This window comes from Seriola lalandi, unplaced genomic scaffold, assembly GCF_002814215.2.
Source record: "Seriola lalandi dorsalis isolate HSWRI2012SDOR001 ecotype SW California unplaced genomic scaffold, Sedor1 jcf7180002054397, whole genome shotgun sequence".
Taxonomy (NCBI): domain Eukaryota; kingdom Metazoa; phylum Chordata; class Actinopteri; order Carangiformes; family Carangidae; genus Seriola; species Seriola lalandi.
In genome coordinates this window covers 767229-791168 of record NW_019524950.1, presented here as the reverse complement: position 1 = coordinate 791168, position 23940 = coordinate 767229, and the positions used below count along the sequence as shown (strand labels likewise).

General features: G+C 40.8%; 2 protein-coding genes across 2 annotated transcripts; both read right to left on the bottom strand.

Annotated features, from left to right (window-relative positions):
• Positions 1-6: 6 nt before the first annotated feature.
• Positions 7-9189, bottom strand: sfxn5b (sideroflexin 5b). The gene is made up of 14 exons (XM_023409542.2): positions 8871-9189; positions 5284-5352; positions 4771-4848; positions 4496-4522; positions 4350-4404; positions 4231-4256; positions 4042-4095; positions 3777-3833; positions 3451-3516; positions 2757-2847; positions 2290-2405; positions 1966-2051; positions 1209-1326; positions 7-957 (listed from the first exon to the last, which is right to left on the bottom strand). Exons 1-14 carry the CDS (start codon positions 8925-8927, stop codon positions 880-882), a joined length of 978 nt encoding a protein of 325 aa, XP_023265310.1. The 5' UTR covers positions 8928-9189; the 3' UTR covers positions 7-879.
• A 988-nt stretch (positions 9190-10177) lies between these two features.
• On the bottom strand, positions 10178-22100 carry rab11fip5b (RAB11 family interacting protein 5b (class I)). The gene is made up of 6 exons (XM_023409554.2): positions 21289-22100; positions 18541-19070; positions 17635-18244; positions 14465-16960; positions 13099-13234; positions 10178-11507 (listed from the first exon to the last, which is right to left on the bottom strand). The coding sequence occupies exons 1-6, from the start codon at positions 21666-21668 to the stop codon at positions 11247-11249; spliced, it is 4413 nt and encodes a 1470-aa protein (XP_023265322.1). The 5' UTR covers positions 21669-22100; the 3' UTR covers positions 10178-11246.
• Positions 22101-23940: the final 1840 nt, after the last annotated feature.

Below are 23940 nucleotides of genomic sequence, written 5' to 3'. Positions count from 1 at the left end.
ATGTAAATGAAAAGAGTCGTATCACCCAACTGTGCAGTTTCCCTCAACTCTACTGTTTTGGCTCAGTCTCACCGCTCATCAGCAGGGCGTTTGGCTGCAGCTGGCAGCTGCTTTCAGCGGGAACGGCTCTGATAAACACACTGTACTCTGTAGCAGTAAATCACAGACTGACAAAGTTAGCGACTAGCTGGTGAACCCAGTGGAGTGGAGACCAAAAGGAAAAGATTGACTTATGGACTTCAATAGGTGGCCAGCAAACTCCAAATAAATAACTTTGCTCTGTATCTGCTGGATGTGTAAATAGGCAACTCTTTGCTAACAAGTTGCCAATATCATGAGGTTGGCCACATGAAAAGATGATCTTATGTCAGTGTTGTGTTTACAGCTTGTTTCCACTGCCCCCACGTGGACAAAAAGTAAGTTATTGCAGGTTTAAACTTTCATTGTTAAACTGGCTGAAAACATACTTGAGTAGTCATAACTATACGTGGGTGGGAAACTGGGAAGTTGTACATTATATATTAAAATAATTTGATTAATTCTAAAAAACTGATTTTACAGTAAATATATAATCATTTCTATATACAGAGCAGCTTCCTTGTTCTTGAAAACAGCAAGGACGGAAAAATCTTTCCCATTTTCAAGCTCGTTAGAAACCATGACTCAGTAATTGCTAGGATCATGAGAAGTGTAAAAAAAAAAAAAGGTTTAAGAAACCCTGGGTTAGTACACGATGATCTACAGGCTCTGCTATAATACTGCAGCAGATAATTCCCAAACCTGCGGACAGGAGCACCCCTACAGTAGGTTCCCCCTGACAGATATTCACAATGCAGCCTCATTTCCATCCTCGTTCCCTGTCCTCTCCTACGCCATCCATCATAAACCCTTGTTATAGGTCACCACCTTGCAATCTGTTGCCATGGCGATCTCCGGCTCAAGGCGAGACACCTCTATCTGCAAAAGCACACGTGAAACTGAATTTAGCTCCACGTCTCTGTCTTTAAGCCCTGAAAATCATTTTGACTTTTAATTAGCAGTGGTAAGAGACATCTGGAATGAGAGGTAAAGACGAGCTTGTGGGCCGGGCTGTGCATGTCAAGTGGTGTATATGTAATCTGAATTTTTTTTTTTTCCCCAGCTGCTCCCTCAGCCATCTGGCCTTGAATCAGCAGCAGAGGAAGTTCATCAGACAGGATATACTGTACCTGAGACATCTGTGGGAACAGACTGATGGCCACAGGCAGGGAGAGGGCGAAGGTAACCAGGCACACAACGCTGTGGATGGGCAGCAACAATCTGCGGTTGCTCTGCAGGAATCGCAGCCTACACAAGTCAAGGCAGTGATAAAAGGAAATGTGAGCCTGTGTGGATCGATCTCAGATGACTACTGCAGAGCCAGGCGTTATTTTTAGATCTGGCGGAAAACATCATGTGCAGATTTAGGGGAGCTATTTCGCACAATTAGTGGGTGTGAAAGTTCCAATTATGAGTTTAATGAGTCAGACTGCAGATTTCTTCTTTTATTTAATGTTACAATAGAAACAGAAATTCTAATTTTTGTTCAAAGCTATGTTATTACATTTATTTTTAGCATTTTCTCTGGTTGTAGTGACCTACATGTTTGTCTGAATACTGTATCACTTGAGGCACAACATATGTGGGCTCTGGTGCAGTACACGCCCAAATTCTTTAATATTTACATAGTTTCAGACCAGAATAAAGCAGACAATATGTCCCTGTAAAGACAGAGAGCAATATAAAGAAACAATGAAGTTTGAAAAAAGTGTTGCATTGCTTTCAAGTTGTTACAGTTACCCTTTTTTCTTTTTAATAGTAATTATTAAAATTTACTCCTTTAAAAAGAAAATTTTCATTCTTTGTCTTTGTCTATTTGCTTAGTTAGTTAATTGAAAAAAAACCCCAATGATATATTTATTATTAGATACATATTCGTATACAAACCTCTCTAGGTAGGACATGATGATGGGGGGCAGGACAAAGATCGGCATCGGGAGGACCACACGTGTGAAGGCGGTCTCCGTGATTGCCTGGGGAAAAAAAAAAACATTGTGCACACGCTTCATTTCAAACACTGCAATGAGTTGGATTTAATTTTCCCTTTGATGGGATCAGATGGGGGCTGAATTACAGGAGTCCAGAAGGAAATGGTGCATTTTCTCCATTATCAGCCATCATATTTTCAATTCACTGTAAAACAGCAAGTATGTAAACATATTCAATGCAGTCAAGTTACAAGTACGCTGAGTGTGCTAAAGACACACTCACATGTCTTGCAGCGATTTTGGAGGATCCCACCACATTCCCCTTGTTGTCCAGCACATCAATACCTTCAGACAGCTCATTGTGTCTCATCAGACCCACGTTACAGATGTTTGCACTCGCTGAGCAGGGAGAGAAAGGCAGCTTATATCATTTTTAAAAAATACATTATCACAGAAATGCAGTTACAGATTACAAGAAGAAAATTGCTTCAAAAATACACACAAATCTTTCAATACTGTAACCTTGAAGTGCAGTAGTATTAGAAAAATAGATTAATAATGTTCTGTTACTGTGCAGTTCATTGCAGTAAAACATTATAAAAAAAATGTGCAGGCTCTTAAACAATGAGTTTGTAACACGTGAAATTTCTGGTAGAGAAAAAACTATGACATGAGGTAGATGTTGCGACTCCGGCCACCAGAGGGCCACATAACGACAGCAACGCTGTAATTAGTACACAGGGTCCTTACCTACAGCTGGGAAGGGGACAAGTCTCTGTATTATCATTCTGGTGGCAGGGCTCAACTTGTTGGCCTTCTGAATCAGCACATTCAGCCCCACCTATAAGATACAAATAAAAGTACATAAACAACAACAGACATCAGGTCAGTATTAAAGAAAGCTTATAAAAAATATTTTCAAAACTAATTCCAGTAACTTTTGATTTTAGTAATAAATAATATGGCATGGATTAAATGCATTTTTATACAGTAAAATTAACGTTATCTGTAGCTATATTATTGTTATTACTAGACGTTTAGGGATCTAAACTTAGGTAAAACATTGGCATTATTCCAGTAGGAGAACTTGACTGCTAAATGTATTCCTAAAGCAGAACAGAGTTACCAGAACTGCTAACTACATGAATATGGATTCAACTTTGAAACTGCCCTAACATTGGTTAATTTACAATCCCACATCAATCAATAAAGAGCTAAAATAAAAATAGCAAAAAAAAAAAAGAGATAAAAAAAGAGCTATTTACGGCAAGAACCATTATTTTTCTGTGAGTACTGTTAAAAACATTACTACAACTACTTCTGTACAGACTGCATTTACAGCTCTTAGACATAGGCAGGTAATATTCAGAAAAGACAAGGTTTAAACCAAATTTCTCCATCCTGAAAGACAATGCTGATATCACTAAAAAATAAACAAACTCACTGCAATGGACACGGCACTGGTCACAGCTCCTACGTAGCCTTGCAGAAACTTGGATGTTGGCGTAGGCTGAAGAGGGATGAAAGAAATATTGTGTCACAGTTTTACACACTGTTCACTGCCAGACAGCTATAAACTCTCCATTGTGACATTTTGCATTTTATATTTGTCTTTTCTTTTTTTAATTTATATAAAAAAGTCAAGACATCAAAAACATTAGGCATCATTTTGTATTATGGTGATGAAACAATTAATGAAAACAACATAAAGTCAAAATCAAAAGGAAAAAAAATGTATAATGATAATTTTTTAAATGGAGTGGTTCCTACCTTTGTGGCGTTACGGTTGGCATAGTTCACACAAGCATTGTGACTCTGGTTCAGCCACTGTAGGAAAGAATGAAAGAAATGAGAAGAGATGAAGGTTAAAAAAATTAACGCAGGTGTGAAGGAAGGAAACTAGAGTTGGTTGATAGATAGATAGATAGATAGATAGATAGATAGATAGATAGATAGATAGATAGATAGATAGATAGATAGATACTGTAGGTGTTGCAATGCAATGGTTTTACAATATGTATGTCATTTACAGTACCTGCCATATAATGGTAGACACCACAGTCTGATTTGGGAGAAGAAGGCCAATGACCTAGATGAAACCAGGGAATAAGATCTTATTTTTGGACAAAATAAGTCCAAAGTCTTTCATCTTTTCCCAGACATGACCATGTTCTATGAAATGCGTGATTTAACACGTGCAATGTCATTTTCATGTGGGACTTACAATTGGTGTTCCAAATGGTACATAACCTGCACAGTGGAAACATGATTTTCAGTGTAAAAACGATGACTCAATGGACCAACTTGAACAACCTCTGCAAAGATCTTCATCTGAGGTCGTACCTGACATTCGAAATGGCATGAAGATCTTCTCTCCTGTGTCAGGATGAATGATGGCCTGCGTGCAGAGAGCATGGCATCATCCTCATGCTGCCAGGAGCATGACAGTGCAGTTAAACTGGGCTCACTTACGACTGGTGCTCACTTACCTGCTTGATCTTCTGGGCTTCCCACAGCTGCACAGGTACGGTAAAAGGTGAAAGAAAAGCTACTATTAATCATAAAGTTTTCATCGAGAAGTTCATTAACTACCATCTTTTTAAATATGATAATTGTGTGTTTTGCCTTAGCCAGGACTTTGTTTAGCCAACTGTTACTACAGACTTTATAATGTGTACTGCTGTGTTTCTTTTTGTTGCTATTTAATCAGATTTTCCTTCAGGAACAGATGTGACCACATCAAACTACAACACACTGTGCTCACCTGAAGATCAGACACTCCAGGTGGAAGCGTACCATGATTATAGTCATCCAGGAGTTTGATGCTTTCCTTCAGTCGTTTCTATGGACAAAGGAAAAGGGAAAGGCAAGACGTAATTAGACTAACAATGTATGAATGTCTTGGCAGTTTGGCATGTTTTGAAATTTTCTGGTAGCAGTGCTGACACAATAACAGCCTTTTCACAGTTTTTTGATACGAGACTTTAAGAAATATAAATGTCTGTATCTACAAACCCCTTTTCGTCATTTCAATAAAGGAGCATAAGGAGCAAAGTCCTCGCATTTTTAGAGCTGCATCAATCAGTTATTTACTTTATCTATAACGGATCAAAACTCAGAAACATTCAATTCACTAAAGCAGGAACTCGTAACATTTTAGAGGATGGAGCCAGCAAACTCTAAAATGATTCATCAGCAGTCATTAGAAGTGTTGATTTTCTGCACATTGTGTATTTATCTATTAGTGACGTATTAGCAGCTTTACAGAAGATCTTACCTCAGACACAAACAGGGTGCTGGGGTCAATGATGTCTATGAAGTGTCTCAGACGACCGAGGAAGGAACCCTGGAAGAGACAAAGTTAATTCTTAGTGTTAGTGGACCTTCTGTTAATGAATAATTTTCCCACAATCCTCTGAACTGATTTATTGCTGCTCATTGGTGTAAAACATTGTTTTATCTGTATCCCACAGACGCTTTGATATACCAGAATTATAAAGGTTATTTATGTGTTTAGAATATCACATGCAAGCACAGTTTATTGTTTCATATGTAGAGAATATATATATATAAGCTGTATTATCCACAGTGCCATAGCCAGGATGTCAGAAATATTGCTGCTAAATTTTATCACATTATATTAATTAACTGTACTGTTCAATCATATTTTAACTCCCTATAACGCAGTGTAAATGCTGTTTTAAAGAATTCTGCACACTGCCAGGAATATAATTCTGCTGGAGGAATATAAAAATCCATTCATTCTATTTTTTACTTTTTTGCCACCAAAAACTGTCAAAAAGTATCAGACTCAGCCTTGAAAAAGACAATGCAACATAAACTCCTTCCCAGGTCATTAAAGCCAAGTTCCAGAGACAGTGCTGAGGACACGGCCTCTGTGCCTGCAGTGGAAGCTGCTGCACAGCCCTGAATACCATCTGTGATAACTTTGATTCATTAAGTTTAAATTCCCATGCAGGAGGATGAATCATTGCTGGCTCAGTTCATTAAATGCACTGACTCATTAATAAGTGGACCTCTGAGCTCAGATTCTCTTACACAGTTTACAGTATTGTTCCTAAAGGTAAAGAAATTAACATTGATGCAAAAACCCTTCCTGTGTTGACGAAGTAATTTGGGAAATAAGCTTTTTGCTTTCTTGCCAAGATTTACTTATTAAATGAGAAAATCAATACTGCTAAGACATTAGCTAGATGCCGCTACAGAAAGCAGCTGGTTAGCTTAGCACAAAGACGGAAAGCGGGGAAACAGGTAGTCTGACTCTGTCGAAAGGTAAATCCACCTCCCAGCAACTTTAAAGCTCAGCCTCATTCTCGTTTTTACGTTTTTGCTAAGTTAAGACTGTGAGATGAAGGGGAAAGCTACAAAAAGGGAATTTTAGTTTAGCCTCTCTTCACAGTATCTTGCTCCCAAAGGTCAAGAATGAACATCCTCTCACAAATTATTGACATGGAAAACTTTACTGTTATATTCTCAATGGCCAAATCTCAAAACAAAACAGTATAAAAAAGTATGCACAATGGAACTAAATACACCTGAAATGTAAAACATGCCTTTTGAGACAAACTCAAGTTTAGATTTACCAAACACATTCTTCCAAGCGAGGCTTGGAGCTGCTGGTCAAGAGCCCTGTTTTCTGTTCCCTTCGCTGTCTACATCAGCATGCCAATTGCTAAGTGTGTGTGCCAGCAGTCTGAAAAGGCCCAATAGCAGTTTATGCCAAGAGTCTCTTTGGCAACCCAGATGGTCGAAAACATGGTAGCTTCTATCAGATTGCCTCAGAGACATTTATCAGTTATGAAGGGCAGGAAAGACAGTGGAAAGACAGTGGAACAGACAAATCTCTATCTTAATTATCTTTCCAGCACCGGGTCCTAATTGAAAAGACTGGAAACAACCTTTGGTCCTGCTAAAGACTGTAGATAAACCAAGTTTCTGCACTGTATCTCTCTCTGTTTTCTGCCGCCGCCGCTCCTCCATCACACGTCTCCTCCTCTGACGGGCCTTATGTGCTGCAGTGCTGTTTTGTAAGAGTGGGGTAGAGAGAGGATCCATGTGAGGAGCCCGCTTTAATTATGCATGAGTTTCAGCTCCCTGGAGAGTACACAACAAGGCTAGCAAGAGACGGAGCGCACACACAGAAACCAAGCAAGATTTATGCTGATTCAAGGACTGGCCTAATTTTAACTGCTTTGACGCAAAGAAATGAAAGTATTACAGCACCTTTATCAACCCAGTGTGAAACTCTGACTGCTGATGGAAAAATAAAAAAGATTACAGGGGCCAGACTGTAATGATCTCCCAATAGTGGAACTACATATATAAGCAGTGCATCAGTGAAATGAGCCGGTGTGATTTGTGATGATAATTCACGAGACAAAGGATGTTAATAAACTGTCATACAGGCTTTCTATGAACTATGTAGTATCCTGTGTTTATTGGTGACTTCATGAATGGATTATGAAACAATAGATAGTAAAAAGTCCCCACCCCTCTTACATAGAAGAAAGACACCAAGATTGTCTCGTCTCTTTGTGGTCGTATTTTGTGTTTCTCCGTGGTTTGTCTGAGGTTATTCTGCATCTCTGGGAATGTTCTGTGTCTTCATGTTTGTTTTGTGTTTCTTTTAAGTCATTTCGCATCTCTTTATTGGCATATTGTGTCTCTTTGTGGCTGTTTTGTGGCTCTCTGTGCTTGTTTCTCTTGTTTTGAATCTTTGGGATCATTTTGTGTCTTTGCACTTGTTTTATTTAGCCACTCCATTTATAGTCTCATAGTCGTTTTGATTCTTTGTTGTTGTTTTGCAGCCATTTTCCATCTATTTGCAGCTGTTTGATTGACTTTCCAACAATAAACGTCACTGCAAACAGAGGCTCTCGCCCCAGGGGTCCCATGACCCCGAGGGCCACTAGCCTGTTGACACGTTCAGTAATTGATTCATGAATTTGTTCTGTCACAATATGTGTGAGAAATTTATCATAAGTTTACTTTCGGGGGTTTTGGGCTTTTCCATAGTGCATCCATGTTGTCAAGTTTGCATTAATATCTCACATCGGTGACTTATTTACACCATCTGAATATGGACTTCACTCCATCAGGTGAATCATTTCCTGTAGGCTGCTGTCTGAACAAAGAGGCAGCTTCCTCAGTTAATGTGCTATCCGAGCTAACATGAAGGTCACATTATCTTTCAGGGCTGACCAATGCAAATTCATTTCTGAGTATGGGGACTTGAGTAATGGGCTTCAGATAAGGATGCACAGGCCATTAATCTCAAATCAAAAGTGGGGCAACAGTCAGTCTGCAGAAAGCATCCTGAAAAAAAAAAAAAAAACCCAAAAAACCCCACAAATCTGCAACAGCAGTGATTTTAAATCCTAAAGTTAAAAAACAAACAAAACAAAAACACACACACAGAGAGAACAAAAGAAATGCAGTTACACATCCATCGGGATAAAGTGACGGCTACCTTTAAGATAGCATCTCGGCTGCAGATCTCCACACTGATATAATCTGTCACGGAGCAGCACCGAGGCAGGGCTGTGAAATCTGTCAGTGGAGATGATGAACGCTCTCGACAGGCAATTATTTCTGCTGGTAAAACTAGAATGAACTCAGAACTAATCACAGCCGGTTCACTCTCAGTTGAAAGTTGCTGTGGTTTTTTAGAAAACACAACAAAGAATCGGGTCGCTGATCAAAGGCAACTTTAGCTACAAAGTGTCAGCATCCGGAGCAGGAGCCGGGGCAGGAGCAGGGCGGAGGATGGGGCTGTTTTTCACCCGAAACCCTCAAAAACAAACTGTCATTAACGCGCGTTAACGCGGGATAAGGAGGACTTACCTGGTCGTATCGGGGTCTTCCGAGCTGGAAAGCAGGACATGCTGCAGATTCCGCCATGACACCGAACTACTTATTTATTAATGAACTGAATCATGAACGGGTTGTCAAGTGGAGCGAACTACACTCAGTGTTTAACTAGTGAAGCGATGAGCCGCTACGTCTGTTGGGAGCTGTAGTCCTCTCGTTTGCGTTAATACTGGCAAAGTTGAACCGCATGACTACACATCCCAATTAATCGATAAGGTGAAAGCTATTGCATAACTCTTCGGATTGATCTGTGGAGAGATAACAGTTTATGCACCCATAGGTGTCAGATTGACGTGATTAATCGTTAGGCTGTGTGGAGAGGAGTGGCCTGCAGAAAGAAAAGATGTCTCTGCATGGACCAATGATCAGCCCGGGACTACTTTCAGGAACACGTGTGACTTATTAAATAACCTGGAGCGAAACAATATGATGTCTATCTTCTCATCGGACACTTTCATTACGCTCCTGTCACAGTGGCCAAGAGCGAGAGACTGCTGTTTATAAACTGACCAAAGTCTAACATTAAATGTGCATATAATAATAATCATATAGTACCTCTTATCCATGTGTACCTGAAAATACTAAGAAAAACACAGTTAGAATAATGATAGTATTATGATACAGAAAAAGAAAGGTGCAGGGAAAAAAGCCTGTAAAATAACATTTTATAAATGCAGTTTTCATCATCACATTTAAAACTATTTATACACTCAACATTTACAGTACTGAACTTTCAATAAATCAAAATTTTAAATTACCCATACTCAGTACATGCATTTTATGTCACTTTATATTTTTTTACTCCACTTCATTTATTTGACAGATAAAGTTACTGATAACTTTCCAGATTAAGATTTTACATACAAAACAATATATATTCAAATTCACCTTAACCAGCTGCAACAAATAGACCTATAAAAATGTGTTTTTTAAAAACAAAAAGTACAGATGCTCAGTCTAAACAGGAAACATACCAAATCTCCTGGGTCTAAACAAAACACAGCCTATTGTGTTATATTTCACTTAGAGCACAGACAAGCCAGAGTTCAATGACCAGCAGTGCGAGGGCAACTTGTCAACATTTGTTGGAAACCCAACAGACTCCATTTACGACAATATAATCTCTAATAAATCAGAGTGCACACACATTCTGTGGAGTCACATTAAAATATCAAGCTGAACCAGCAGGTTTCCACCCAGAGTAAGGAGCGCCCTCCAGTGGAGAGAAATGAGCATTACAGCGAACATACCACAGGTCTGAGCAATCACAAGTCACAAACTTTGACTGATTCATGTGCACTTTATTTTTATTACAGTACAGTACTGCGGTCATGTAAAGCATTGCAAGTAGCTACACTGGTACTAGAGTGGTATTAGAGAATATATTATCATGACAAAAGTATTTGATAGAAATAACTTATAATACTCTTATTTACTGCATCGATGCCTTGTTATTTCTACAGATAAATGCTTTTTCAACAAAACAAAAATTGCAGGATGGACAACAAAACATAAAAATATATTAAAACATTCTCATTGTTTTAGTGTTACAAGAAATAAGAATTTAAAGAAGTGAGAAACAAAATGAAAACAAGTCTTGATCCTCTTGTCTTTTCTGGCACACACATGAATATTGTTTTTTTTCTTATCATACAGCAATGTTAAAGCAGAAACATCTCTTTTCAGAGTATTCACATTGTAGAGCAGCATTTTATGATGTGTTGCTATCTTCTTTGTGGCATTTCTTAAATTCTACTTGAAAATATGAAATTAACTCAAGTTAACCTTTGTGCACTTTGTATTTCATAAAACTATTTCAGTTGAAAATTGTGTGTTAAAATGTTGTTTTTGCACCTCTGGAGCTTCATGTTTAAGGTTACTTGAGCTAATGTCATATTTTGCCAGTGGAAATACTTTAATCCCTGAAGAGCATGTTTAATGCACTTCCAAAAAAAAGTGTTTTCCCTAGCCTGTATTTATTTTATACACATTATAAGCGGTGAGTTTGAAGTTTAAACTGACAACAGCTGACTACCTTAAATTATTCTAGTAAGCATGGGTAAAACAATCATCCGCATCCGCTTTGATTGAAGCTTTCCACATTGTAATTTTTTTTGTCCGTGCCAAATTGAGATAGAAACCAGCATGCACGTTGGGTAACATCAACAGGGCAGTATTAGCAGTGAGAAGACCTGGATGATTTGTGGAGCATTTGTTTGACTGTAACTGACTCTAGAACAGTGACTCCCAATCTTCAGTAATAACCCTGTTTCAAACCCACTCTTGAGGAAACTGTATACTAGACGGTCACACATCATGTGTGATAAACCATACAGTCTAGTGCTGTGGTCACTTGTGTCTGGTTCGCACTTGAAGCAGCGTGGGTGTCTGCTCCATAATTCGCAGTAAAAGATTGTCGATGTAGTCCTCCAGGTCTCGAACCTGTGCCTTGACCTTTTTCAGCTCGGCCTCACATTTCTCCAGCTGCGCCTCCTGCCGCTCCGAGGCCGCCTGCTGCTTCTGCATGTCCATCTCCTGCTGTAGCAGCAGGGAGATCAGTTCCATGTTGGTCAGGTGCTGGTACTGAGCAGAGTTGTCTACGGTCGCCTCCTACAAGAGAGGAGAGAGGAACATGACAGATGTAGGAAGTCATATGAAGACTTTGTCAATCAACAGGAATAGTTTGATATTTTCAGATATATGCTTGCTTACTTTCTTCAATAACATTTTCATATACTGTATGTCCATTTAATATGAAGCTAGGGCCAGGACACGGTTAGCTTAGCTTAGCATAAAGACTGAAAGCTGGGCAAAACAGCTAGCCTAGCTTTGCCCACCACTACTCATCACTCTCTGTATTGATTAAACAAAAGAGAAACAATATGTTAATCAGCGAGCTTTAGAGGTGCCGGTAGGCAGATTCTGTTACCGTCAGAGAGCCAGGCTAGCTATTTCCACCCTTTATGCTAAGCTAACTGTCTCCTGGCTGTAGTTTCATACTTAACACACATCTTTGAGAGTGGTCTCAATCTTCTCATGTAACTCTATGTCACTATTCACATGAAGAATGTGGTTGGAGTGAATGCTTACACGGTATTAAATACCTCACTCTGTCGAAAAACAGACACATTTTCAGTTGCAGTTGGCAAAATTGAAGTGGGTCACAGGAAACAATGAAGTCATCACACCGGTTACGCTCCTGCAGTGTTTTTATTAATACCATTTGCAGTGCTGGTGTTAAGAATTGCTCATGGAGGCATTAAATAGACTGTGGACTTAATGGCCTTCTGTGATTCAGTGTGACATCTTAATAACTTCATTCGTCCTGTTTGCACACAGTGAAACTTGCACAGCTTTATGGGTAACATCTGAGAATGGACTGTGATTTTTTTTAATCCTAGTTGCCACTAAGATGACACAATGAGTGGTAATGGTAGCTTGCACACCAGCTCAAATCTACACATTTTTAACACTCAACCTTAATCATATCCAAATATAATCTAACCACAAATTACATGCGGTAGTTATTAAAATATCTGAATGCATAAGTTACTCAGACATGAATGTTGTTTTATTTGACGAGGTAACCAAGTAATGCTGTAGTAGGGCTGTGACTTTATTATGTGTTTACTTATTTTTTCATTGCAGTTTCAACCCCCATCAGAATCCAGCTCAGTAATTACAGAAATGTGAAATACGGAGACCCTCAAAAGCAAAAAACATGTCATATCATTGTCATAAGTAGTTAAAGGTAATAAACAATTCTACATGGTTAATTTTCAGGTTAGACTGATGGTGGCAAGGACCTGGAAACTATTTTCATTTTCCCAAACAGCATCAGAATCCAGCCATATCACCTTATTCATTGGCGTTCTGTTACAGAAATAGTCCAAAGTGTTACAGAAGTAGACTAGAAACATAATTTTATCTGGGCCAAAAAATGATGTCACACCAGAGAGGAGTAATGGGATCAGCATTTCTCTCCCCAGTGTTGAAAGTGACCTCAGGCTAACAGGGAGCTGGTAGGTAGCAGCTGCACACTTTCATGTTTTTTTTTTTTGGTGCACTGTTCATGGCAGTTCATATCACTATCACAGCTTTACGTACTAATCCCTGCAACATTTCTGTGTGAAGAGCAAACGAGCTGTCTATCAGGGTTCATGAAGACTAGGGTTTGTGTTTTTTTTTTGTTTCACAGTACCTGACTCCTCTCAGCTTCAGCCACCACCTGGTGGGCGGTGCGTCCAGAGTGGATTGTGGACTTGAGCTTCTCCAGAACCGAACGACCCTCCTTCTTCTCTAATTGGCTGGAGGTTAAAGGCTTCACTGGATGAGGTCTGCAAAGTAAAGACGTCAGCACTTGCATTCCAACGTGGATATATTGTATGTTTGCTGTAAGTGCACAACTGTTTCTTAATGACGTCAAGTTACTGTATTATTTCAGTTGATCCAGCAGTTATGTCTGAGCTGCACACACATTTCTTGAAAAAGATCAACACATTAAGACAAACCAGAAAATCCGACTCTAGAATAATAAGCACGACAGGAAACACTTAAACACCACCCTCTACTCTTTGAGCATTAGAAACTGCAGCTGTATCGCTCAAATTTCAACAAGAAATTTGCAAAAATGCCAAGAGCAGTGACTCGCTTGCTACTGGACGTTGCGATTTTATGGGTCTTTGTCTGTTTGTTTGTAACATATGAAAGCACATTTCTATTCTAAATGTGAAGTCTCCTCTCCTGTATCTGTGGTAATTATAGTGTAAACAAAAAGTAAAGTCTAATAAAGTACATGAAATATTTGTTTCCTGGGACTGAATCCAGGTGTGCCACTAGAAATTCTGGGTCCCCTGAACAGCTGTGACACAATAATTATCTATAATTCCTGGCATGTCCAGTCTGGCTCTGGGTCCCCTGGATCATTTAATCCTCCACCACCCCCAACTCATTCTTTTGTATCATACAGGTTTCACTTTTTGCTCCCCTTGTTTTACTGGGAAGACATTAATCTAAATCTAAATCTAAAATTACACACTAACTTAGACTCTGACCATGACTGACTGATGACGGTCTCATGATCTATATTCTAGCACAATAATTTACGCCATGGGAGTCATGACAGTGTTTTTTCGCTCAGTACGTCTAGATATTCTACTATCTGAATATATCTTTGGCTTTCATTAGCAGGTGGCGAAACTAGCAGCAACAGTAGCTTAGTTTAGGTGGAACAATGTGTAAGAAAACAACAAATTACAGTAGCCAACAAGAGACTGAAGCATGAGATGAATAACATAAATGTGAAGCAAAGCCAAGAACAGTGCACAGCAGTTATCATCCAAGCACTTTGGATGAAAAGGCAGAACTTAGAAATAAATACAAAAATGCATTCAACACCAAACAAGCCAGGCCAACAGTGAACAAAGCAACCAGAGCAACAAAATAAAAATAAAAATACCATTTACTGTACATGTTTTGTAGTGTATGTGGAAATCTTGTCTGTTACTCCAAGTTATCACAGCTTGTAAATGCCTACATGAGTCATAACCTAGTGTGAGGATTCTCACCTGCTCTCCTGATGGGGCAGGTTGTTAGCTGGCTGTGTCTCCTCAGGCAAAAGTGAGTGCCGTGCATCGACCAGGGGCTGGTCAGTGGTGGAGGTGGTAGAGTAGGAGGAGGTGTAGGGGGCCACAACCAGAGAGGTGCTGTCTCCAGCACTGGGCCCCATGCTTGAGGGATGTATGGAAGGGCAACAGAGAGGGGTAGGGTGGAGCTCAGCCTGTGCATCAGCGGACAGGGAGAGTGCAGAGGGGGTGGAGGGAGAGGAGGGTTCAGGCTCTTGCAAAGATTGCCCAATCTTTGACTTTGAAGGGGTTCTTGAGTTTGGTGCTACTTTTGCGTGGAGGTCTTCAAAACTGATCTCAGAGGTTTTTCCTGTCACACAGTTTTCTGGAAGGAGAGATGTTGTGTCATCTTTTGAAGATATTTGTGATGTTGTATCAGTGCTATCTACGTGCAAATCTGTCTTTTTATCTAAAGCCAGTAAGGAAGAAAGAGCTGATTTAGTGGGCTGGTATGACAATGGACCTTCCCTCACTTGTGAAATGTTTTGAACGAGGGACAGCAGCTGTTCAAACTCTGTGTCTTCACTTTTGCTTTGGCTGTTTGGGCTGCCACTGCTGTTCTGTCGGGACACTCCTTTTGGTCTAAAACGTGCACTAACCACCCCAGAAAACAACTCTGTCTGCTTAAGCATGGCTAGCTTAGCTTGTGGATTTCCATTATCATCAAAGTTCTTTTGTGTCTTTTTAAAATCATTGTCACCTCTTGTTTTATCTCCTCTGGATTCAATTTCAAGATTGGATGAATTAGATGTTTGATTTTGTGACGACAACTCAGCGTCCTCTTTGCTGTGACCGTGTGGTGCCACGTTATCCAGCTCACATTGACAGTCTTGGCAGTTGTCTTGACAAGCTGCAGACAGTTTGCACAGTTTATTCGAAGAAGCAGTTATTGCAAATGAAGGGTCTATGTCAGATATGTAGGTGTCCTTTAAAGTGAACATATCCTCAGGTGTGGTGTCCTCGTGGTAAACGGCCGTCAGGGAATCTTCTGTCAGTTGTGGGAAATTCCCACCTAAACTGTTGATGCCTTTAAGAGTATCAATTACCTCTGACTGAGAGGAACCATCAGAATCAATAAAACTAAAGTCTAAATTATTCACATTCATGTTCAGGTCTCCTAAAGTTAGTGAGAAAGAAACGTTGTTGTTAATGCATGTGGTTTCAGTTGGATTAGACTCTACTGCTTCCTCTACTGGACCAGAAATACTATCAAGTGCCTTCACGTCTGGGTTAGGGGAAGTAGTTGTTGACATGTTCAAAAGGTCTGTAACAGATATCTCACTATCAAGAAGCATTTTAGATCCTGAGTTCTTCAATGTGATGTTATTTCCTGCAGTTTCCTCAGTGTTTAATGACAAACGATGACTGTTTACTTTGGGCTGTCCATAGTTTCCTCTACACATGCGTCCATACAAGTCTTGCTCGAACAACATCCCTCCCCAGCAGTCAGTGTCATCTTCCAGAGGTTCATATTTGAACTTTTTGAGCTTCTCTTCAGAGATGAGTCCTGGAGACGTGATGTTTGTGAACGGCTGGGAGTGGACACTGAGGGAGTCAGAGGTCTCGCTGCTCGTGTGAGGATCTGGAGATATACTGTTTCTTTTGCATTCACCTTCTCTTCCATGTTGTAGTGAGGCCACGCCGGTCTGTGAGAGGAGGTAGGCTTCTTTATGGACAGCTAGCTCCTGACCTCTGTGCAGCCAGCCATCAGAGTAAATCTCATTCACTGAAGTTCTTAAAAGCCTCCTCGGGGGCAAAGGTGGAGGCTGCTCTTCACATGTTTGCAGCTCTTGTGCATGATTATTGGCATTGTTATAAACTGGATAACTACGCCTATGAGATGAAGGTGGACTGGTTCTCAGCTGTGTCTGAAGAAGACTCCCTTTAGGTGAGTTGAGCCTGCTAGAGGCAAAAGCATCAAAAAAGTCATCCCATTCTCCTGCACTCTCTGACATGGACCGAGGGGCTGTGTGGCTATGGGAGTTAGGTGCAGCTGCTTTGGGTAATAATGCAGGGAGAGATATCTGTCTAGCTACTGGCCTGGGGCGCTCCCGCTTTATGGAAGCCATATTTGTAGCATTAACATCATGAGCAGGGCTGGGTGTGTAGGGCTGGGAGGGCAGAGTGGTGTGGTGAAAAAGGGACGAGCCAGAAGAGGAGCAAGGCGCAAAAGGAGGGGACCTCTGCGACTCTTCAGCTATGAGCTCCTCAAAGAAGGGATTGCGCTGCATATGTGGGAAGAAAGGGTTGGATGGAGACAGGGGAGTGGAGGAGGGAGAGGAAGAGGGGGTGAAGGGATTGGACTGATTGCAGTCATCAGGTGAGACATGAGCGGAGGGGGAGGCAGAGGGAGAGGAGCACTGATGGGGGATAGGGGACAGAGGAGGGAGGAGATGGGGTACATCTGAGCTGCTTTCTACCTTAGGAGAAACTTCCAGCCTGTGGAGGAAAATAGGGCACAATAGTCCTCTTAGTTAATGATGTGCCAGGTTACCAAATGGCGAACATCTTTCTTACACAAACACAACAGACAACTAAAACACTAGCTGGTATTCCACAACAAAGTGTTTTGCTCAACTAACTTCACTCTAAACAACAGTAGATATAAAATTGGCCAAATGACGGAATTATGGAAACAGTAACACAAATTAAATCAAAAAAAGCAAAGCACATCTGCAAAATAATCAAGCAAAAAATAAAATATGCATTGTAGCCATTCAAGACCATCTGCGCTGGCAGTTATTCTGTTGGGTGAGCTCATATCAACATGGAATGATTTTCTTCACATCCGTTTGCAAGAGCATTTTTCTAAACCACAGTGACGTTGCATCTGTCATCAAGAAATGAAGACACACACTGGTGAAGAAGATGGAAATGCTGGAGTGCTATTTGTGGAAAATATAGTATGAGATGATGATACAGCATGGTCGTGGAGAAAACTATGAACTAAATCAATTCCATTTTCAAATGAGCAGGGAGGAGAGCAAACACTGAACTCAGGACACCCAACTGAATACAGGCAGCCTGTGTGCCGGTTGTTGTGCCTGGATACAAGATACATTCATCAAACACGGTGGAGCCCAGAGGCGAGCCTGTAAATGACCCTGACTCACCTTGGCTTGTTCTGGGAGTCACTGGAGCCAAACCAGCCTCTGAGCCTCCCCTCAGATGCTGAAGCAGCCTGGTTCAGGTCTGACTTAGCTGGGAGAGACTCACTCCTCCCTCCAGAGAATAACGTCTTTCGTAGCTTCCTCCCTTTGTCAGGTGAATCAGCAGCAGAGGAGACGATTGGGGTTGCCGCCTGCACTGGGCGACCCCCTAACTGAGCTTGCTGAATCGGAGGAGACGACGCCTGACCTTCCTTTTCTTCCTCCTTTTCATCTCTCTTCATCTTGTCAAACGACCAGCGGCGGCCTTCGGCAAAGGAACCTTTGTCTTCACTTCTCTTGGTGAGGTTCTGCAGGGAACGGGAGAGCGGGGAACATTTCTCCAGCAGCACCAGCTTGGATGGAAGAGTTCCTGAGCTCTTTGGAGTCGATGGCTCAGAGTCATAGACATGACTTCCATTTATACACAAGGAAGACTTGGACTGAGTCATGGTCTGACCCTTGAGAGACTCCATTGTGAGATTTGTTCGCGGGAAGGCTGTTGTGATCTTGCTAGCTTCATCGCTGAAGGCTCGCTTGTGTGTTAGAACCTTTGTTGTGTGCTGGCTGGTGAGCACTGTTGGAAAGAAGCAAAAAATCAAAAACTAAATGTTCCAAGATTCTTTCCCATTACATGCAGACATTTGATCAATTGTTAGTTATAAAAATATCAGTTAGTCCAGCTTTAAAAACAGTAAATGCCCTTTCTTTAATTTCAGTGTTTTATTTAATAAAATTTAAGGTGGTCTTCAACTGCAGCGAGGCAACCCACCTCTGCTTTAAGACACTGAGGTAAACACTGACTTATTATTGGGTAATTCCAACAGTCACCAGCCCTTATTTCATACACGTTTACATGATTTCAAAGCTTACCTTTTTTAGCTAAATCTGTTTCTCCATAGTGGGTGTCCACTCTCACTTTGCTAGTGTAGATGGGGGAGCTGGGAGGGTCTGACAGCAGATCCAGACTGGGTGGAGGGCCGGGGTTATCACTGGCCATGGAAGACACACTACTCTCTGAAGCCAGCGATGAGCATGACCTGGTGTCAGACGACTTGCGCAGCTTTCCTTTGAAGAAATCTTTCATCTTGCTCCTCTTCTCCTCTGCTATCTCGACATCTCGTGACTCCACCACCGGTCCGCCCTCCTCTCCAAACGGCTGCCCCAGAGATCCTGACAGGGCGGCGTAGCGGCCTGGCACAATGGCTGAGGAAGACTCCACATCCCCCCTCTTCCTCCCTGTGACACGATCCTTGAGCTTGCCAAAAGCAGAGCGAGGTTTGTCCTTCATGGTGAGGTCGAACATACTGGCTGTCATGTTGTTGCGGGTGAACTGGACTGTCACCTGAAGTTCACCACGTTCCTTCTCCTTCCTTCCTACCTTCGAGTTGAGCTTGAACCATCTGGAGAAATAAAAGAAAAGAGACAACTTTATATCACTTCCTTAAATAAATACATTACTTTAGCAGTATATATGAAGTGTCTGCTGTCTTTTTAAAGCACAGATCAGAGGTTGCATGTGTCATCTGGCCATTCACTGGGACAAAATGAGCAACAACAAAAAACATTGATTTCTTTTTGGCAATGCTTTCCACATATTACATAATCTGGAAGTACTGTTTAGGGATTGTACTTTGAAAAATCTTTGAAAACAAACTATTTCACAAGCCTCAGAGCAGGAAATCACAAACCGAATTCCTAAAAGTCCACCCACCTACATCTGGTGTGTATGCGCTGTATAGGACATGAACAATATGAGGAGTCAACCAATGAAATCCTGCCTCCTACGTCCTTTGAGTGGACCAGAGAAAGTGTTAGAGAGCCAAAACTAACAGCAGGAATCCAGTGCGAGTTTCACAGAGCATACAGAGGGAGAGAGAGAGAGGGCGGAGAAGCCACAATTAAAGCCAGATGTGATGTATTGCTTTACTCTACACTGCTTTTCAGTGTTTTTGGTGGAAATGTTTCACATTTTACTGGTGACTCCTGTTACGTCACCTGTGGGACAACTGAGGACTTCAAAGACTCAAAATAAGTCAAATTAGAAAAGAATCAGAGCCACATTTTCAAGATACAATACAAGAGTAAACTAAAGAACTTTTTCTTACAGTCTGTAGCTCAGTCGCATATTGAAAGACTCAGTTTACTGCAACTGTTTGATGAGTTGTAAGACACATTCATAACATCCAATGAGCTATATCAGACACAGTTGTAGTGACATCACACTTTCATGCAACCTGTGCCTGAATCCTACTGATTGTCAAGAGGTTCTAACTTAACTTAATGAGAAGTTATTGCTGTGATAACTAAATCATAAATAAAAATTATTCTGAATAAATTTGTGAATTTGTGGTATACTGCTGCAATTAGTAGATTATTATATACTCTATATATATTTAAATGTAATGTTAAATATTACTTAAAGCCACATAAACAGACAGTATCATGTCAAACTCACATTCCCACAATGCAAATCTGCCCAGATCACTCTTTACCAAACTGTATGAGGTTAACAGCTTCAGTTGTGTTAAACCTGTTTAAATGTGTGTTTCTCACCTCTGAATGTGTGACTGTATATATTTGTGTGTATGGAAGTCACATTCACACTATGGGAAACCTAAACCACACTGTTAAGACTAAACTACACATTTTCATTGCACTGCCTCTCCATTCATCTAAATAAGTGCATTGCAAGAATTTTGAAGAATTCTGCCCTTACATAACCAACATTTTTGCTATGATTTTCTACCTCCGTGCAGTTTTCAAAGCTGAATCTAATGGGCCACCGGTGGCACAGACCACATCCCTTTACTATTTATATCTGAGCTAGAATACCAAGTATGGGTTTCTATCTCACTTTCGATAGCCACAGAATACATGCAGGATCACAGTGTGCGATGATATTCACTAGTTCAGTTTTTGGGGGTAATACCGGTGCAAGAAGAATATAAGCTGTTAAATGTTCTATCAATAGATGTTAAAAAATACATATTGCTCAGGTTTAAACATATAAACTACCAAGACTGAGTTGAATAGTGGGAGATTGTGTATAAAAATGGAGGCTTTGTGCAGTTTCCACTGTGGAAACTGCATCTCATCTTGTTGATTTGCAGTGCATTGTGGGACTTCTGCTGGAGTAGCCTAAAGGATATCAGTATGAATTTCAAGTATATCAGTCTAGAGGAATAGAACTTAATGAGCTTTTTATGTGTTTATGGCTCAAGCATTGCTGATCCAAACACTACCACATCTGTGCATGCATCCTTGTGGGAAGTGATGACTGAGACTAATAAGTCAACTCAGTTGCTGTATTTTGGGTTGTACATGAAGCACATGGTTGATAATTATAGTGCACTATGAGGATCTTGTCAATGCAAGATCAGCTACATGAGGAGGAAAAATGTGAGTGGAGGAAACTAGTCTCTAATACTCGTTTTTCTTTCTACAGTTTCTGAATGGAGAAGTACATAAAACGCTGAATGTCAGTCTCTTTTAGAGTTTACCATATAACCTAACCGTATGCTGGTCTGACATAAAAATCACATCATTACTATCTCATGTGTGAGCAGGAAGCTACGTGGACAAACTACATGACTACATTAAAATTCAAAAACAACCTACTCATCTCTTGGACACATTCCATCCTGAAATATCTTATCAAGAGGAATGATGGCTTGACCGAGAAACACGTCCAGCCCGATAAGCACTCGGTGCATAACCGTGAGGACCAGGTCTCCGCTCCCCGGGGGGTAGGCGCTCCGGCCGCCGTCCTCCAGGATCCCCGGTAGCAGCTCGAAACAGCATTCCTCGTTCCACTGTGGCACCTCCGCCTTCTCCACCAGCCCGGTGGTGTACTTCTCCTTCCCCACCTGGATGATGGTGTAGAGGTAGCGGCTGCCGTGCTTGCCCTTGGTTCGCAGTCCTCTAGCGCGGAGCACGGTGACATTCACATGAGTGGGCACCCATCGCTGATCATCGTCCAGATCTATCAGTGACATCATTTTTGCAGCGCTACACAGAGGCGAAGTGGCTACCTCAACCTATTCCTAAATAATCGTAGCCTCACTCAGACGCCTGTCCTATCACTTGATTGGGAGATCATTCCTCCTTCACGTTGCGCCACAGTGTCCGTTCTGCGCAAAAATACCTCTGCAGAATATCTCCAAAGTCCGCCCGAGCCTCTGAGGGTTTACCCGAGGTCAGTTTTCAGACAGCAGACGGGGCTTATGTTCAGCTTGAAGCTCTGCATGCCATTCCCAAATTCAATCAATGCAAACCAAGTTAGGCGAGCTGCGTGCAGAAATCATCCCATATCCACGCTCCGTACATGTCGCACCAGTTAATTTACTGTCCGAAATGTGCTCATTGTGTTCACGGCCCGCCCTCCTCCACAACAGCAGGCCCGCATACAGTGAGAGAGGTGCCGCAGAATTAAAGAGAAACACCCAACCAGACCTTCAGCAGATGCACTGACACACACGCTGCTGTGCTGTGGCGCACAGTAAGACTAGACAGTAGTGTATGTAAACCGGGAGGACACTGGTTCAGCAGCTTGTCCATGTTTAACCATCAGAAACCCATGTGGACTCTGAAGTTTCAGGGCGGAACCTTCCGTGAGAAATAAATATTCTCCAGCTCATTCTGTAATTTTTTTTTTTTTTTTTGATTTCGTGAACCTCAGCATTTCCAGATTTTTCAGCCTTCCAACCCTCTTTAACAATCCCCTGCAACATACAGTGAAGGAGCAAGTAAAACCATAAAAAGGCAAATAAAGGGCTGTTGGAAAAATTGAATAATTTTATTAATCAACATCGTATTTTAATTGAATGATTATAGGCTCTTAAGGCTGATTAGTCATTTGCAATTCCGAGTTTTACTATAGACACAGTTTAGTGTACAAGTATTCTCCTTTTCGTGGACAGGTCTGCACATTAACGTAAATTACAGTAAATATTGTATTGACACTGGCTGGAGAACAGCTTTCACTGACAGACTACATCAGGTTACTGTCATTTTTTCAGCTACAATGACATCTGGTGGAGATCAGTGACAGTTCACTACTACTATACTGTAACAAACAGATGTTGAAGCCTTCCAAGTGGAGGCGTTGTAGTCACATCCATTTATTAATTTCTAAACTAATACAATGAATCGGTCAACACCTGGTCCCCTGAGAGCTGCATCACTGTAAAATTATCTGGCATTCTGACAAACCATTTGCATGATTTGTGACTATAAAATAAATATTAGCCTACATATTTTCTATTTTATGCTACTTGTTCTTCTACTCCAAGACATTTCATAGGAGAATATCGTACTTTGCAGATTAGGATTTTACCTACAAAACATATGATCGACGTATAAATATGATGCATCGCTACAGAACAGAGTATCAATAAATGGTTAAAATGGTGGTGGCAGGCATACACAAATGACCAAATCAGCAGTTGACAGCAGATTTTACTTTCAAAACCTATTTATTGGCTGGCCAGTTGAAAATGGCTTTTATCGCTACCATTGAACTTTTACAATATATATCTCAGCCATATACAATGTCAAGAAAAATAAATACCTTTGGTTTGTGAATAATAAATGTTACTTCAACTCTAACCAGTTGAAAATGTAAAAAGTAAAAAATAAATAAAACAATAACATTAAATAAATAAAAATAATAAATAAACATATAAATATCAGCTAGATGGGGCTGTAGAGTCAGTGGCTAAGTTTGCACCCAGGCTCATCTCTCTCTCCTGCACCTTCACCCAGCTCTCCCGCTGCTCTGCTCTCCTCCACTTTGTTTAACAACTCCTCCCTGTCTAATGTTACTTGTCTAATAAGATTACATTAAAAGTGTGAGTAACGTAATGCTAACAGCGTTATATAGTTTACACTCACATCAGATCTGATTACAAGTGTGAACATTAAAATACAATTTTTTACCTAACCATCATCATTTACGAGTCAGTAAAAGGCTTATGATGCTACCTGACTAGCGTCTTCTTCATCTGTTGTCTTTCTCTTCTTAGAGAAGTATCTGAACAAGCTCATCTGAAAATGCAGTCAGCAGTTAATACATAATGGCATGTAGATATTAGCTTGTGCTATCAATTAGTTTACCTAAGTTAGCGTCACTGAGTTGGCTAATAAGTCTACCTTTTCTCCGGTAATTCGCTGCCTTATTCCTCACGACTTCACTTCTCTGACTCTGACCTGGTGCCTGACTTCACTTTCAAGGCCGCGCTTTCTCTAATTAACTCCAATAGGATCCCCCAA